Source organism: Dendrobates tinctorius, unplaced genomic scaffold, assembly GCF_039654945.1.
Source record: "Dendrobates tinctorius isolate UK_male_01 unplaced genomic scaffold, ASM3965494v1 ptg000007l, whole genome shotgun sequence".
Lineage (NCBI taxonomy): Eukaryota > Metazoa > Chordata > Amphibia > Anura > Dendrobatidae > Dendrobates > Dendrobates tinctorius.
The window spans coordinates 55,446,837-55,465,579 of record NW_027361675.1 but is presented as its reverse complement, the minus strand read 5'-3'; the positions used below and the strand labels follow the sequence as shown (position 1 = coordinate 55,465,579).

General features: G+C 40.6%; 1 protein-coding gene across 1 annotated transcript in view; it reads right to left on the bottom strand.

Moving 5' to 3' along the window:
* LOC141086031 (uncharacterized) overlaps positions 1-18,743 on the bottom strand; it is a 971,752-nt gene that overhangs the window by 603,418 nt on the left and 349,591 nt on the right. Inside the window, exons 48-52 of the mRNA XM_073571764.1 lie at positions 18,513-18,670; positions 15,321-15,420; positions 9,560-9,608; positions 4,202-4,266; positions 3,704-3,866 (exon numbers count right to left, since the gene is read on the bottom strand). Of these exons, the coding sequence (XP_073427865.1) occupies positions 3,704-3,866; positions 4,202-4,266; positions 9,560-9,608; positions 15,321-15,420; positions 18,513-18,670 (535 nt within the window). The remainder of the gene's footprint in view (positions 1-3,703; positions 3,867-4,201; positions 4,267-9,559; positions 9,609-15,320; positions 15,421-18,512; positions 18,671-18,743) is intronic.

Below are 18,743 nucleotides of genomic sequence, written 5' to 3'. Positions count from 1 at the left end.
CTCTGGTGAAATGAGAGATGCTTAGTGATTGGTTGCAAGGAAAAGTGTTGCTCATAGCAACTAATCACAGCTCAGCTTCTTTTGAACAGCTCTGGTGAAATGAAAGATGCTTCTTGATTGGTTGGTGATGGAGGCCATTATTAAATGATGTGATCCAGGATGGGAGACATTTTTACAAGATTGGGGCCAAAATTAGAGTATAGGGCCAAAAAAGAGGACATTATTACGAGATGGCGGACATTATTATTAAAGGATAGAAGCCAAGACAAAGGACATAATTACAGGATGGGGGCCACATTGAGAGAGATTATTACGGGATGGGGACAATATTGCAGGATAGGCGTAAGGACTGAGGACGTTATTACAGTATAGGGGCAAGGAAGGGAGACAGTTTTACATGATGAGGGACATTATTACAGGATGGGGGACAGAATTAAACGATAGGGGCAAGGACATGACATTATTAAAGGATAGCGGCCAGTATGAGGGACAATATCACTTGGGCTTATTGAGGGCCAATATTATTGATTGGGGGGACACTATTACTGCTCACTAGGCTAAATTAATAGTTGACATGGCAACCTGAGGCCAAGCAACTGCTTTTGGGAAAACCAGCTAGAATGGCCTGTAAGGCCCTGCAGTAAGCAAGGTATAACAGGTGAAGTGTCATTGTAAAACTGACAGATCTAATATCCAGCAATACAGAAGTATTGCAAGATATTAGATCAATAATCATGCAAGTAAATTTTAAAGTCTGATATTGAAAATGTGAAGAAGTTAAAAATAGTGAAACTTAAAAAAAAAGTATGAGAAAAAGAAAATTTTTTTTTTACTAAAAATGCTGTTTTAAGAAAAAAAATGAAAGTAAACAAAAAAATATACATTTGGTATCACTGCATCCATAACGATGCAAGATATAGAATTGTACAAGTTTTATTCGCTAACTTTATCTAAACACAGTATGTATTTTGTGTAGTATAAGTGCAATAAAATGCTTACCACCAGTTTCCTGTGCTGTTCTGGTCCTCTTCTTACTCACAAGACTGAAATTCTAACTCACCGGATAACACGTTTGTATGTAACTGAAATTGCTTTACAATGTAACTGTCACGACTCTGTTGTTGGGTATCCCGGGACCAGGGGCTCCTTCCCTGTCCCTATCACTAGGGGCGCCCTAGCTTGCCCTGTTCCCTTGATCACTTCTGATGGTGAAGACTCCAGGGCCACATACCTTGCCTTAGCTTAAGGAAGAGGGGAGTAGCAGTGTACCATAATACACCAAAAGACTCATAAGGTAATACAAACAGGGATAAAGGAAAATACCAATCATACAAATATACTCACACAAACAACAGAGGTATACCCTGAGGAGTTGGGGATGGGGAAAAATGTGAAATTCACATTCTGAATTGTAATCATGTCTGTCTTCACCTGTCAGTTATTTGTGTCAATTAGTTATGCTATTTGGGTTTTTTTCTGGTGTGTTTTTTGGACTTAAGTATAAAAGTGTATTGTTAAGAAATGCTTGTTATCGTGACTAAGGGTGCTATGACACTGAAACGCGTTGATAACGCAATTTTTTGTCCGTATTATGCTGAATTTTATCCTCGATTTTTGCAAAAATTTCAGTGAATAAAGAATTGTTTTTTCACTTCATTGTTGAGCTGGATGTTCTCTTCATTGGAATTCTATACGCCAAGACATGGCGGTTCCATGCTCCGAGCCTCATGATGTCCTGATCGGTGAGCTGGATTGTTTTAAATTCGTACTATTAATTTGCAAGGCGACATTATGCTGCTTTTTTCTCTATCTGATGTAGTGTTGAAGTTGGGGAAAAAGTGGGAAATGTGCACTGGAACTATGACTTATTTTCTGCAGAGACACTGTATTACCTATACACTATATACCAAGGAGCTCTGTATACACTGCAACGTCACTGGTGATAACTGTGTTACCTGTGTGCTGACACTATATACAGAGCTCCTGTGTATAATGTCACTTGCAAGTCACTGTATTACCTGTACACTGACACTATATACAATATACTATGTATATATTTCCTGTATATAATGTCACCAATGGTAATATTAGTGTTATTAGTATTTTGTTTTTATTAATGATCAGTATTGTAGTATTCGGTCACTATACGGTGGTAAAATTTGATCTGGTCATGCTGTGGTGGCATTTATCTTTTGTATGTGGTATTATTCGGCCACTACATGTTGGTAATATGTGGTCTGGTCATGGTGTGGTGGTATTTTTCCCCTGTATGTGGTGGTATTTGGTGGTAATATGTGGTCTGGTCATGGTCTGAATATTTGTTCCTTGTATGTAGTATTATTCTGTAACTATGTGGTGGCAATATGTGATCTGGTCATGGTGTGACAGTATTTATCCCCTGTATATAGTATTATTCGGTCACTATGTGGTGTGGTCATAGTGTGGTGGTATTTATCCTCTGTATGTGGTATTATTTGGTCACTGTGTGGTGATAATATGTGGTCTGGTCATGGTGTGGTGGTATTTGTTCCTTGTATGTGGTATTATTTGTCTTGGCATAGTGGATTGTGTTATGTATGGAGGTCACTTGTTCTCTCTGATATCAATAAGGGGAAGATTCTTTATTTCCAATAGAGATGAAATAATTTCACTTTAACCCCTCCTAGTCCTGTTACTATTACACAGTAGCAAATATGCACTTACAGGTGTTCTACGCTAAAAACAAGTAATCTCCTATCCTATGGCTATGTTCACACATTCAGTAGTTGGTCAGTATTTTTCCTCAGTACTTGTAAGCCAAAACCAGTAGTGGGCGTTAAATTCAGAAGTGGTGCACGTGTTTCTATTATACTTTTCCTCTGATTGTTCCACTCCTGGTTTTGGTTTACAAATACTGATGTAAAATACTGATGAAATACTGAATGTGTGATCGTGGCCAAAGGATAAGTAATAAGTTATTGATTGGTGGGGGTTTGACTACTGGGACCTGTACCCATCTGTAGAGTGTGCAACTTTTATCCCTATTACTTGGAGCGTTATGTACGATTCGACCACTAATCAATTCATTTCCCTACTCAAGTCCCTACTGAAGTAATATTTGTGCTGTAGCCAACACTACCATTTGTCATGAATTTCACAAGCAGCAGTCGCCACAACCACATCCCGCTCCAGCTCTGCCCACTTTATCAGAGCTGGGCGAAAATAGCGGAGAATGACAAAAGTCGCAAAATTTTAGACAGTCTCAATTTGCACAAAAACTGACTTTTCAAAGCTTTTTAAGGCAGAATACTGACGTAAAAGCTTTGAGGAATCAGGCCCCTAGTGTACGGAGCAGGAATACAAATGCTCCTTACACTGTGTAATGTCCGTTGTCTGGTACTTCAACCACAAAGTTGCCCTGCTGTCCCAAAAAAAAGTTGATGCCGGCTGTCAGACCTCCATGTTGATGAATTATCCTAAGGATGCACCAAACATATTAAAGTTTGGGACATGCCATTTAAACTAACGCATAAAATAGAATACGTCCAGAATGTAATTTGTTATCTTTGATTTGATCTTTTCAAAATTGAAGACACGCACTACAAATATTTATGTCACTGAATACCCTGAGTATTCGTAATATAAAAATGTGACATATATTAACTTTTAAAGGATCTAAGTTAGCCAAAATGTGTGACAATGAGAATTACCGTACATTTATTACCTAAGTATGTCTCAGAAAGTTGGAGTAAGAGCAACTGACGGTCTTCAGCGTGTGTTTTCATCCACATTTTGAGAGGTAATTTGCAATCAATATCATCACTTGTCATAGCCAGGATACCCACACAGCTCAAAACCGAAGGACTCACATTTGCTAATGTTTCAAGCTAAAAAGTTAAAAAGATATAATATATTATATTTAGTCATGCAATTGATCTTGCTGATCTTGGTGTGCGTTTTTCATGTGACCACAGTGCCACCCTCTGTTCAGTCTCAAATACAAGAATTCATTTTGCAGCACCTACAAGTGAAAAATGCAGAAGATACAGTATGAAATGAAAATCTCCATTAAATCTTATTTATTTAAATTCAACCAAGAAAAGTTAAATTAAAGTTTATAACATTAACTATGGTACAATTTGAAAGTGTACATTTAAAAAAATATAGTTATCACTGATACATTGCACAAAGAAAACTTGGTAATTTATTGTTTTTTCCTTACCTCCCAGAAAACAAGAAGCGAGTCAGAGATCCGTATCCGCTCATTATTTTCAGAGATAAAAAATTCTGATAAAATAGAGCAAAACTTTGTTAATTGATCTCAAATACACTTCTACTGACAGGGTTGAACTTATGTAAGGCATAACCAGACACACATGAATAGACTGCAGTATACTGTAATCAGCACCCTGCTGATAGTTAAGGATAGTGGAAAAAATGACAAAAATATCAGGGTACTCATAAACAATCTAGCAGCACCATGTACTTGGGGCATATGTCCGAACTCCACTGCAAAACGGGGTCAGACATATGCACCTGCCAGGCCATAGACTGTAATGGTGACAGCAGAGCGGACCTGCCTTCTGACGTGCACCATTTTCAAGAGTGTACACCCAAGTCGTACGTAGTAGACTGCGTCTGGGTGTCCGCCTCTGGAAGGCATACACTCCCGAAAATGGTGCACGTCAAAGCGCACGTTCACTCTGCTGTAACCATTACAGTCTATGGCCAAGGCGCATATGTCCGAAACCCGTTTTCAGGGAGGTTCGGACGTATGCTCCAACGGGACTCACAAACGTAATGTAAAAGCACCCTTAGTTATCTACAGATATCAGAATATCCTGATCTTTTGAAATTCAAGTTCTCCAAATTTTCTCCTCAAAAATCGAATTGTGGGAAATAAATACTGGAAAACTGTTAACTACTAGGACAGTACACATGGGGGAGAGGGGAGACAGAGGACCCCAATGACCATAAGAGCTTACACTCTACAGGACAGAGAGGACCTCACTGACCATTAGAGCTTACTCTCTGTAGAAAAGAGAGGACTCTGCTGACCATAAGAGCTTACACTCTACAGGAGAGAAAGAGAGGACCCTGCTGACCATATGAGCTTACACTTAAAGCCCCCATTACACATTGCGATATCGCTAGCAATATCGCTGTAAAGTCACCGATTTTGTGACGTTGCAGAGACATTGCTAGCGATATCGCTGCATGTGATACTTACCTCCGACCGGCTCCCCCGCTGCTCATCGTTGGTCGCGCGAGAACTCCCTGGACCATGGAGGCGGGCGGGAGGACGCCAGGATCGCCGCGTCTGACAGGTAAGCAGCGACCCCCGACCCCCGCTATGTCGCTGGTGAGATCTGCCTGTGTGGCAGCTCACTAGCGACCACTTAGCGATGCACCAGCGATCGATATCGTTGTCGGGATCGCTGGTGCATCGCTAAGTGTAACGGTACCCTTACTGTACAGGAGAGAGGAACCTGCTGATCATAAGAGCTTACACTCCACAGGAAAGATCATTTATCCATTGACTCTGGAGATGGAATATGACTCCGTGGTACAAACTGTGCTCCACTGGGAGGAGCTGACCTATAATGGTGCAGGTACTAAGGACCATTGTACAAAGTATGATAATCCATAAGATGTCATAGCTGCAGGGCATTAAGGGGAGGCCCACATGTTAACACAAAAGGACATTAGCCCACTCTCTGATGCTTCAGCAGTATAGGCAGTAGTGATGGGGAAGTTTTTGGGAGATTTTTGGAAACCGCAAATTAAATCTCAAAATGTTTGAATTCGCACAACGAATTTCAGGAAATTTGACTGGAACTTAATCTACTTGCAGATCAATTTGTTTCTATCCAATATACAGCTATCTATGTGATTGTCGGTAAAAGTCACTGATGTGAATTACGGTACTATTACACCAATTGCTGTATGTATATGTAGAGACTAGTATGACTTCCTGGGGACTTATCCTTTGTCTGAACGTGTGATTATCTGCAGTTTTACATATGTTTGACTTTCTAACATGATTACTCATTATGGCCTCCTTTTGACTAATTTTTATGTATCTATTGGTTTATATCTAGAATGTTTTCTTATATATATATATATATAATCATCAGCCCTGGACTGGGCTGCCAAGGGTCCACCAGTACCATTCACTATGCAGGTCCACTGTCTTACATGCAATATTACATTACCCACATTCATAAATTTACCTTTTCTTCTGTATAATAATAAACTGAATAGTTTGTTACATGAATTATGAGATGCTGCATTTGTCTGTACATAGTGAATCAAGTTTAATGTGACAATTAGTGCTTATGTAGGGAGCCCATTTCTACTCAGGGGCCCACCAAAGGTTTCACCTGTTCTTCTGTGGGCCAGTCTTCGCATATTATGTCTGGTGATGTCAAATGGTATTCTTGTCTAAATATGTATATTGACTGTCTATATCCTAATGATGGAGCTTTGAAAAGTTGTGCCTTCACCTGCCTTTATACTTGACCATGCCCCCATGATATGTTGGGTGTGTTATTATACATAATTCTTTTGTGGAGATTCACTGGACTGTTGCTTGGTGCAAACCTTAATGATGCTTACTACACATGATCTTACACTCATGATCTTTATTTGATTAATTATGGACTTTATAATAAATTGTCCACTTATGGTTATGACTTAAGAGTATCAAAATAACAAAGTGGAATAGTAATGTATCCAACAATTTGGGATTAATGATTGTAACATCACTTTGTAGAAATGTATGCTCAATTTGACAACGGATTGTACGCTCCTAAGCAAGTATGTGTGAAGGTTGTAAGAACACATGTGAATCCATACCCTTATTCAACAAAAATTTGCACTGTTACAGAGAAATCCACTTTAAATGTTATATGCAAATGAAGTTGGAAGTGCCCTGGGCAGTATGGAGCACTTCCACCAATCTGGCTCCCAGCTCCATTCTCAGCCTAACTTCACCCTCCACTAGGTGATTGACAGTTAAGTAAAACTGATACACCATGTCAATCTATTAATGAAGGATGGAATTAGGTTCCGAAAGGAGCTAGGAGCTGAGGCAGTGAAAGTGCTCCATCCCTCCAAGAAAAATATTCAGAATTGAGAGTCCTCAGTGGTTGATACCTTTTAATGGCTAACTGAAAAGACGGTAACACATTGCAAGCTTTCGAGACTACTCAGGTCTCTTCATCAGGCATAGACATCAGGCATAGTGTCTATGCCTGATGAAGAGACCTTAGTAGTCTCGAAAGCTTGCAATGTGTTACCATCTTTTCAGTTAGCCATTAAAAGGTATCAACCACTGAGGACTCTCAATTCTGAATATTTTTCTATCTACTGGCTAACACGGTACAAAGATATACATCTTTCCCATCCCTCCAAGAGCACTTGCAGCCTCATTTGCACATCACTTCTAAAGTGGATTTCTCTACAAGAGATCCATTTTTGTGTAATAATGGTGCGGTCTCACTTATGTTTTTATAACATACACTCAGATGTAATCGGTTTGGGGGTGAGGTGAATGAGTTGACAGATTCCCTTTAAATGGTCTAAATCAATGCAGTGCGCTAAATAGCTGTTACACAATTAAATAGGCAAGTTCAAAGAAGGTATGGGAGGGGGGATTTTCTAATAAAACTGAGCAAACACACCTCACGTATTCAGACAGTAAAACAGGGTAGCAAGATGTAATTATCTTCTAATCTGCTGGTCTTGCAGACCACGGCATAATTATGAAGTGTTGTAGAGAAATATAATTAATTGCTATAATTACACATAATTTTGCTGTACAGACACGCAGTTTATTTTAAACATATTAATTACCATAAACTATTTTGGTACATAAACAACACATAAGATTAACACAGAGAGTTCACTGCTAAACTTGCTAATTACTTATTGCCTAATAACTAGGATACATGTGGGATTTACATTGCCTTTACGTCAAGCAAATATCAGGGCTAGTTATTGAAGTGGGTACATAGTCAGTTCTCAAAGTGATCCAATGTGACGTAACCTACACTTTTAGGGTCTGTTCCCATTGTGTTTACAGTGCATATTGGAGGTTCATAGCAATACAATGGCACATATCATGCATACTCCCAGGATATGCAGAGTGGTTTAAAATACTAAAGTGCATGTGCAGATATATAGGTAAGGGGGCACGGTTGCACAGACATATGCTGGGGTAATTATTAATGTTTCTACTCTTACCTCTGTATCTGCACATGCACTTTAGTATTTTAAATCACTCTGCATATCCTGGGACATTTATTTATATGTATCCTGTTTTGATTGCACTTGCTATTATTTTCCCTTACCAGCACACTGTGGTCTTAATTTCAATGTTACTTTACTGTCCCATGCTTTGTTGTTTAACTATAGAGGTTTCTTTGGTATTAGTTTTCATCTATACCCCTTTGCATATTACCTGTCTTGTGCGCCGCTGCATTGGTTTCAGCTGGTCTATATTTGTACATGTATATTTTTTTGTACGATTTTCTTGTTAAATAAACTTTTGGATTTTAATAACGTTATGATCTGGTCGCATTTGCACAATTTCTTTATATGATTTATGTTAGCATTTCGTGCTTGACCGCCTTTTTTGTCCTCTGCCTTATGTGTAGGCATATTTTGGCTTGCTTTTGGTGTCTTCCTTAGGCTATATTTATTCTGAAACACTGCGGCTGGAGACAAGCCTGCACGACTAGTCACCTATGAGGCTTGATCCCTGGCAACTATTAAAAGTATGTTTTTCTTTTCTCTGAAACAGCGCAGCCTTTCAGAGTAAGCGCTCATACTCACTTGCAAGAGAATCGCACGATTCTCGTGCGAGTCTCTCGCATGAACACCTTGCACTGCCGAAGGCACTCAGACCGGAGCGTGCGGCTGCATAAAAATACATGTAGCCGCACGCTCCGGTCCGAGTGCTGGCGGCAGTGCCAGGTTATCATGCGAGAGACTCGCACGATTCTCGTGCGAGTCTCTCGCATGAACACCTGGCACTGCCGAAGGCACTCAGACCAGAGCGTGCGGCTGCATAAAAATACATGTAGCCGCACGCTCCGGTCCGAGTGCTGGCGGCAGTGCCAGGTTATCATGCGAGAGACTCGCACGATTCTCGTGCGAGTCTCTCGCAAGTGAGTATGAGCCCTAAAACATACGTGGCAGAGATCGTTCAGCCAGTGCCTGATACATGCTGCCCATGGATCAGGTGTCAGGTTCACTTTAAATGCAGTACTAATACAGTATACTGCAAGTTAATGAGCTGCTCCTAGTGGTGCATGAAGACTACAACAATTTTATAAAAATATTGTAAAATATCACAAGACATAAATCAAGACAGAATTTTTGACCCAAAAAACCCCCTAGTATTCCTTAAAAGTCATGGGCTCTGCATAGCAACATACAATAACAAGCTCTGGCTGACTGTAATTTTTCACTTTTTAACTTTATCATTTCTAGAGGCCAAAGTTTAGAGAGAACAATACTAAAATCAGCATGGAGGTAGGAGGTGGATATGAATGCTTAATTTCTACTGACTTACTTTCTCCACAGAATAAGTTCTGCATGATCTCCATTTCAGGACCATTTACCTAGAGGAATGTAATATACGGTAAGTGGTTGAGTAGCATGATACAAAGTGTTTTTTAAAGGGAATCTGTTGCAGGTTTTTATTACCTCTTCTGAGAGCAGCCTGATGTAGGTAAAGAGAAGCTGAATCCAATGATGTATCTCTTAGATTACCAGGAGCAGCAGCTCTCACACAATCAGAGCTTTTAGATTTAGCTGTGCAGCAGAGCCAAGAAAGTTGCTCTCGCCTACACCACAGCTAACTCTGCCCACACCATTCTATGTATGTACATAGTCTATTGACAGTGAGCTGCCTATCACAGGAGGGGGTGTGTTGGACCAAGGCTCACTGGACCAGCTAGTCACAGCAATGATAAGCGACTGGTGTTAAAACAATTATTGTAAGCAAACAAAACCCCAGAATTTGATGAGAGGCATCACTGAAATCTGTGTTTTAACCCCTACCTCATGCTGTCTTCAGATTACATAGCAAAAACTTGCAGACAGATTCCCTTTAAATTTCTTTTATTTGACAAGTCTGTTAACACTTACCTAATACTAATACTACTGCAAAGGTCATGATAACAGAAGAAGATGGTGGCTCTTGAGTATAATACTAGTGGCAGGGAACTTAGTTTATTTACAGTGGTAAGGCTGGTTTCACACTAGCGTTTGATCGTGCAGCGCACGCGCAATGTTCCCCTATCTTTAACATGGTGGTCGCAGGGTCTGGCGAATGTATGCGCTCATCAGCGTATAGCGTGCGCTGCGCATTTTACAGGTGTGCGCCCAGACGCGCCGTATGCTACATGTTGCATTTTTTATTCCGCCGACATAGTTAAAAAAATCGCGCACGCAGGTGTGTGCGCAAAAATAGCATTACAGTCTATGGGGTCGCTGACGAGCGCTTGGCAGTGCGCATGTCAGCGCCTTGTGCGCGCACGCAATTTTAGTAAACAATGTCTAGACACTTGTCTAAAACTCCCCCTAAATAAGCAACATTGTTTGGGAGAAGTGTAGATAAAAGAAGGTGTCTTCAGGGACAATTACTCTACAGACAGCCTTGCAGAGAGACCAGTCAAGAGCCTAGAAGAGCCTTTAAATGTGTGGATTCAAGCTTCAGGAGCCAAAATGTGAGTATTCTTCAACATAATGTCTGTGTGTCCTGTACAATTTTATAATGTACTAATGTATTTTTTGTTTTCATTTCAGCATGTCTTCTTCTGGATCGGTGTATTCGCCATCTTGGCAAGAACTGGCCCAAGCTGATCGTGAGGTGAGGTTCTTGATGCCTTTAGGTAAGTATATCTGCCTCTATAAATGTGTTTAATTTTTTCTTTCTTTACAGACATCGGACACGGGCACTGAAGGTGAAGAGCGGAAGCAGTCTGAGCGGCAGCGGGAACAGTCTGAGCGGGAGCGTTCTGAGCTGGAGATGTCTGAGCGGGAGGATTCTGAGCGGAAGCAGCGTAGTCAAGTCGTGGCGAGGAGACGCAATGTTAGTATATATAATTTTTTTTTTCCTGTCTTTATTCTTGCTTCTTCTCTGTTTCTTTTTCTATCTTTTTCATTCTCCAAAACTACAAACATTCTAATATTTTTTTTTTCTAGGTTCCACAACGGGATGATGAAGAAGTGTACATAGACAATGAGCACCTGATCCACCTTATTGAGGAGCGTATCCCGTTGTGGGACAGCCATGACCAGCAGTACAAAGACACAGTGGTGACCCGGCAGCTCTGGAATGAGGTGGCCGCAGCGATGATGGATGGTTGGGACAGTGTCTCTCCAAGTTCAAAAAGGGCGTTCAGTAAGTATAAAGATGCTCTGTGACACTGCATTGATTTTTGGACCTGATGGTGCTGATGTGTTTTTGGCAAGATATATTCTTGCATTAAACACATTAATGCTATGTGGAAAAGAGTGATTGATTTTTGTCTTCAACTGCTGCATTGCTGTATGGTCTTGATGGTGCTGATGTGTTTTTTGCAAGATATATTCTTGCATTAAACACATCAATGCTTTGTGGAATACATAGATTGTTTTTTGTCTTCAACTGCTGCATTGCTTTATGGTCCTGATGGTGCTGGTGTTTTTTTTGGCAAGATATAATCTTGCATTCAAAACACCAATGCCATGTGGAAAACAGTGATTGATTTTTGTCTTCAACTGCTGCAAGGTGGTCACAGGATGCAAGTCGGTCCGGGCAGGATATTCCTGCGCCAAAGAAAAAGAAAAAAAAACTTTGTTCGTCCATCCTCCCTCTCCTCCTAATGTCTCTCAACATGCCTCCTTGTCCATTCCAGAGCTCCCTTCTCCCAGTACTTTCATCACCCCTTCCTCAACCTCCAGTCGTTCCTCATCTCTCCACACACCCAAAGTATCCCAAACTTCCCCCAAAGGTCATTCCTAATAAAAAAAAATTTTTTTTATTTGTTACAAAATAAATGTGCTCTTGTGCTTTCACAAAATCTGGATTGGTTACTGTGTCTATCGCCAACTACACACACTGCGCCGTACACACACTGCGCCGTACACTTAGCGTTTTTGCCACCAGATATCTCCATTACTGACATGTTTCTTGTGTCAGCCTTGGAGATATGTGTTGTCAACGCAACAAATTTACATGACTTGTCTTTTCCACAGCAATCTCTAGATTCTTGTAATATTGCACGGTTCCCCAACTCCAGTCCTCATGGGCCACCAACAGATCATGTTGTATGGAATCCTCTTTTTATTTCATTACAACATGATCTGTTGGTGGACCTTGAGGACTGGAGTTGGGGAACCTTGCTGTATCCAGTCTGTGCAATATTGCACGAATGTAGAGAGTTACCTACTCAGGAGTATTAGTGAATTCATGATGCACAAACACAGCATCATAAATTCACTGATACACCTGGCTACTTGCTAATGGTATTGGGAGTGTAAAAACAGTGAATGCAGTCAGTACAGGTTTTTTTATTAACATACCAATAACATGCAATAAAATTTTTTTACAACATTTGCTCTTGCCATTCCACCCGTCCTACATCTGAGTTGAAGTAGGCCACAAATTGATCCCTCATTTGGCCAACTTCAACGGATGACCTGAGAGGGTGCTGTGTAAATTCTGGCAAAGGATTAGGAGCAACATCATCAAGATCAAAGTTCAGGTGCTCTCAAGAAATTACAAAATTATGTAGAACAACACAGGCCTTGACCACCTCATCCACTGCTTCCAGTTTAAGATTAATAGCTGTGCCAAGAATGCGCCATCTCGATACAAGTATACCAAAAGCACACTCTACTCTTTGGTCAGACCTCATCTGGAATATTGTGTCCAGTTTTGGGCACCACATTTTAAAAAAGACATCAACAAACTGGAGCAAGTTCAGAAAAGAGCGACCAGAATGGTGACCGATCTGCAAACCCTGTCTTATGAGGAAAGGTTGCAGGATTTGGAAATGTTTAGTTTTCAAAAGAGAAGACTGAGAGGAGACTTAATAGCTGTCTACAAATATCTAAAGGGCTGTCACATTGTAGAAGGATCAACTTTATTCTCATTTGCACAAGGAAAGACTAGAAGCAATGGGATGAAGCTGAATGGGAGGAGACACAGATTAGATATTAGAAAAAACTTTTTGACAGTTAGAGTGATCAATGAGTGGAACAAGCTGCCACGAGAAGTGGTGAGTTCTCCTTCAATGGAAGTCTTCAAACAGAGGCTGGACAGACATCTGACTGGGATGATTTAGCGAATCCTGCTTTGAGCAGGGGGTTGGACCAGATGGCCCAGGAGGTCCCTTCCAACTCTACGATTCTATGATTCTATTCTCCTGGCCCTGGTCAGCCTGTAATTAAAAATTCTTTTCTGTAGGTCCAAGTCCCGGCTGGAGTAGGGTTTGAGGAGGTTTTGGCACATCTGGAACGCTTCATCACCAACCATTACAAATGGCTGTGGCGGACCTTCGGTGTTGGGAAGAGGACGTGGCATGGGGAAATCGAAGTTGTTGCCATACAACCTCCTGCCCATGTCTGATGTCTTAAAAGCCTGGGAGTCATTCCCACGGCCAAATGCCCCAATGTCAATTGCAATAAACTTACAGTCTGCATCCGCAATGGCCATCAGTACTGTAGAAAAGTACTTTTTGTAGTTATAGAACTCAGAGCCAGTTCTTTTGGGCTTTATAATCTGGATGTGTTTCCCATCCACCGCTCCTAAACAGTTTGGGAAATTGCATACAGTCCAGAATCTTTCGGCGATTTCCAACCACTCTGCTGCAGTGGGCATGGGCATGAATTCGGGACAAAGAACGTTCCAGAGAGCCCGGCAGGTGTCCACTACAATTCCAGACAACGTGGAGATTCCAATCCGGTACTGGAAGTGCAGTGACGAGAGGGTCTCTCCAGTAGCCAGGAATCTGTAACACAAAGAAAACAATAATTGATATTTGTGTATACGTAATTTTTTTACACACGTTTAATTAAAAAACTCCCCCCAAAAAATTCTGCAGCCTTTGGTTCAATACATGCCATGAAAAAATTACCGCAGCTTTTATTAACGACATGGCAGAACTGTAATTCTGCAAGATTAGGAAGAGTACATGTCACAACCAAGAAAAATCAGCAGCCATTGGTTTATGAAAACTACGTACCTTAATGTGTCCAGGAGCCGTTCCTCCAGGGTAATCGCACACCGGAGCTGTGTGTCCTGTCTCCGGATGACTTCTTTTAGCCGACCAAGCAAATAGTGAAAGGTTTCATTGGTCATCCGGGTATAATCCGTAAATTTCTCCGGGTTTGCATGGAGCTCGCTGTAGAGGGTATGGTACGCTCCACGGCTCTCCCGGAGTTCAATAATGGGATGTATCCACAAACGCCGCCGCTGCTGTCTTCGCTGCCTCTCTCTCCCTCTGTTCATGGCAAGCAACTGCATAAGCTTGAGCCATCCTTATGTCCAGAACCAAGTTAAAGTCAAAGCTCTTCCCACGCAGATCCATGTTCTCAAGTCAAATGCAAGCAAATGTGAAGAATTCAGCTGTAAACAGGGGCTATATAAAGATTTTCCATAAGACACGCTCACTGCTGTCCCATTGGTGGAGTGTGTTGCAAGAATTTTTCAAGGATTTTTTTTCCAGTTTATTGCGCATAAAAAATGCAAACGCATGAAAAACACTTACAAACGCATAAAAACGCTGCAAATTTTTGTAGGTATGCGCACAATAATGCTACAAAAAAACGCAGCGCTTACAAGCGTTTGCATGTGCTTTTAACATGCGTTTCATGTGCGCTTCAAATGCAGTGCAAAAAACGCCAGTGTGAAACTAGCCTAAATAAAAAATAACCCGCTGGAGTGGTGTTTTCAGCTATTTTTGTTCTATGTCTATATACATTAATGAGTGTTTTAAAATCCAAATAAATAAATTGTACATTCTGCCTACTTGTCAGGATACCGAATATATTTTAGAGGTTTTTTTTCTGGTAATTAACACTTCTTAAAAAAAAACATATGTTAAAGATAAAAAAAAAAACATTTCAATGCTAATGTTAGTAATGAACTACTAAAACAGAGTCAGGTAGAGCATAAAAATCACCGAATAATTAGCTGCAAATATGACATAAGTGATATTACGCTGGTAGTTCCCTGAGAACGTGATATATCAGCCTAACACCTTATCTGAGCACACACTTTATTATCACCTATTAGTAGTAAAACAACATCAGCAACATGACATGTTAGGTGTTATCTTCACCTCTCCATCCAAGTGCAGAATGTTCATATGCGCATTATCAGTTATTGCACAAGGCTTACAATATGTTCTTAGCAATTGTGGTAACAACCCATCATTCCACCTGAAAGATAAAGAATGGGGCTGGTTACATTTAACGGTTTTATTCTTTTACAGTATCAAGATTTATTATGTAACAAGTGCGACTTCTCATTTACAACCTAGAATAAAGGAGTTTTTTATGTCCATTTACACCCTTTATTAATTGGAGTAATCATCTTCAGAAATAACCTTCGCTAGCTTAAATAATTCCTGCATAAGAGATGCTAATTTTATCTACCACCAAGAGCTTGGCAGCAGAAATAGCAGCATAATATTAAAATAAGGGAGTACATTATTAGACTAGAATAGCAGCACATACACTGACTATATTTCATACAGCCCTGCTTTAATAGTAAGGTGCTGTAATATGCAGAGTTATGTATGGAAACACAATATTCAGTAAGGCTATGTTATCACATGGTGTTTTTGCAACGTTTTTACTGCAGCCAAAACCTTCAATCTTGGCATTAAAACCGCTGTGTATAAAACACAGCAAATAGTTGTTTTTTGTTGTGTTTTTTGCAGCGTCAGTTGGATTACTTTTGTGATTTGTCCACAGTTAGTTTTAGGCTGCTTTTACACTTACCGTGTTTTTTTTGCGGGCCGATTTTGCGGCACCAATAGACTTCTAAGGGGCCGCAAAATTGGCCTGCAAAAATTCCACAGTGCGGCGTGTGCCGTACGGCCGCGAGGGCTTGCTCTATCTTTTATACGGCATACGGACACGGCCGCCATTGTAAATCAATGGGGCCGCAAAAACAAACGGAAGTTTGTTTTTGCGGCACACCGTGACTTCCAGTTTTGCGGAACACCGGTTTTTTTTTCCAATACTATTTCAATAGTATTGGAAAATTAAAAAATGGCAAACCGCAAGCTTTTTTGCTGCCTATTATTGCGGTGGACCGTAAAAATTGTGGCGATACGGGCCGCAATAATGGGCCGCAAAAACAGCGGTAAGTGTAAAAGTAGCCTAATTCACGAAAAATGCACAAGAACGCAGCACAAATGTTATGCTTTCTAAGTGTGAAAACCACTGTAAAAATACTGAAACTTTGATTTCTGAAATCTCATAGCTTCTGCTGGTACTGTAAAATGCAGCTTTTCTGCAGAAAAAAATGCAGCAAAAATACGCTGCAAAAACGCAAAATGAGCCTAAATGAAAGCAAAAATAATGGTTGTATAAATAAGGCTGAGTGCAGACGGAGTTTTTGGCCCTGCAGATTTTTCCGTGCAGAATGGAAAAAATCCACAGGTCAAATGACCTGCATTTTTCCTGCGGATTTCTTCCATTTTTCCTGTGGTTTCCTTGTGGTTTTTGTGCGGTTTCCCCCTGCGGATTTGGAGACAGGGGAGGTGGAAAACCGCACAAAACAAGTGACATGCTGTGGATTTTGTACCGCAGGAAAACCGCGTGGAAAAATCCGCAGCGTCTGCACAGCGGGTTTTTTTTCATTGATTTTAAGGCTACTGTACATCAGAATGCGGATATGCAATGTTTCTGCGCGGTAAAATCCGCTGCAAATCTGCATCGTGTGCACACAGCCTAAGTTTACTTCTTTAACTTTATTTAGAAGCATTTCTATTTCTATGTTTAAGTTAAGCATGAATTTTTCTCAGATTTCATATTCCCATATAGATCATAAGCATATGGTTCTCTTATGCTCCGTTCACATTTAGACAAACTTTTAAAGTATTTTCTGTTCAGCATTTTACGAAAATGTACTATGGGACTCAAGTAGGAACTGATCCTACTGTTTTCAGTGTTGAACGAAATAGATCCAGAAACTGGTTAAGGCTATGTTCCCATTATCAGGGAGTAGCAGCGCTTTGGACACAGCATTTCTTCGCTGTATCCAAAGTGCTGTGTTCCAATCACGCAGGTAAATCGACAAGTGTTCTCTGAATCATGTGAATTTACCGTATCAAATACATTTCTGATGTGGAAATTTCTGTTGCGGAGACTGGCTTCTCCACAACAGAAATCAACATGCTGCGACTCATAAACCCGCACCATGGGCGAGTTTACGCAGCGTCAAATAGAAGCACAGTGGGCATGGGATTTCTATAAATCCCATCTCCTGTATCTGTACTGTACAATGCAGTGCTTGGGAGTCAGTGCAAAGTGTGCTGCGTTCAAAACGCTGCTATTCCTGATTGTGGGCACACAGCCTTTGAGGCCATAACCTTTGATGCAACATTTTTTTTTATCTGGATCCCGGACAGGGTTTGAAAAGCCTGATAACAGCGAATGTATCTTGTATCAGGTAAGACATGAGTTGTAATCAGTTGAGAACTGACACAACTTATCTGTGAACCCATTCTAAATGTAACAAATATACTGCTTACTCAGTAGTAAGGAATACACCATGGACAGATAAATTCAAATACAATACTGTAGTAACAATTGTCGAACACTCACCAACATATCAGTTATTTCATCTAATTCCAAGTGTCTTGCATAGCTGAACCATAACTTGGGCAACAACATTTGATACTTTATCTGTAGTTGAACTGAAAGGGTTTTACCAAGTTATCCACTATACATGGGCCAAGGTATAACTTAATAATCTCTGGGAATAACTTCCCAATCATTGGAGGTCTGACACCTGGAACACCCATCGATCCTGACAACGCCCCCATATGAATGGAAAGTTGATCAGTCATGCATACCTCCACTCCATTCATTCTTAGTTGGAGTGCTAAAGACCAGCAGAACGCTGCGTTCAGCTCAGTTTAGCAGCTGCAGCTCTCAGGATTGGTGGAGGTTCCCGTGGTTGGACCCCGAGTAATGGGACAATTTTCAAACTTGGTAAAATACCTTTAAAATAAATGTCATGAAAGAGATGCATTATAAGTAGGAACATCTCCAATCTGAATATGAAGTGAGTGCTAAGCCCACCAAACAACTCCTCCAGGAATGTTAGAATGGTGCAGTGTTTTAGGTGGGCATCCTGGTAAAAGCATCTCTATATGAGTAAATATAAAAGTCACTATGCATTCAAACCTGCCAAAAAATAAATATTCAGATATGAAGAGAAACGTTTAATCAATGATTTAAGATTTGCTCCAGTCTACATACAAGCTTATGCACCCCAGTCACTTGTAGATACTTACCCAGTACTTTTATGTAAGAACCCCAATAAGTGGCCAGTCTGAAGAGCTTTGGTGTAAACGGTATCCGTCTTAATAATCTTTCCTTGCATGGAGAGTGTTTCCATGAACATTTTGATACATGTAGTCTTCCCGCAGCCAGCGGGTCCAGTCACTACCATCTGGTCAAAAAAGCAGAATTGTCAGCCATAATTTCTATTTTTCACCTGGGGTTCATCACAGGCATCCATAATA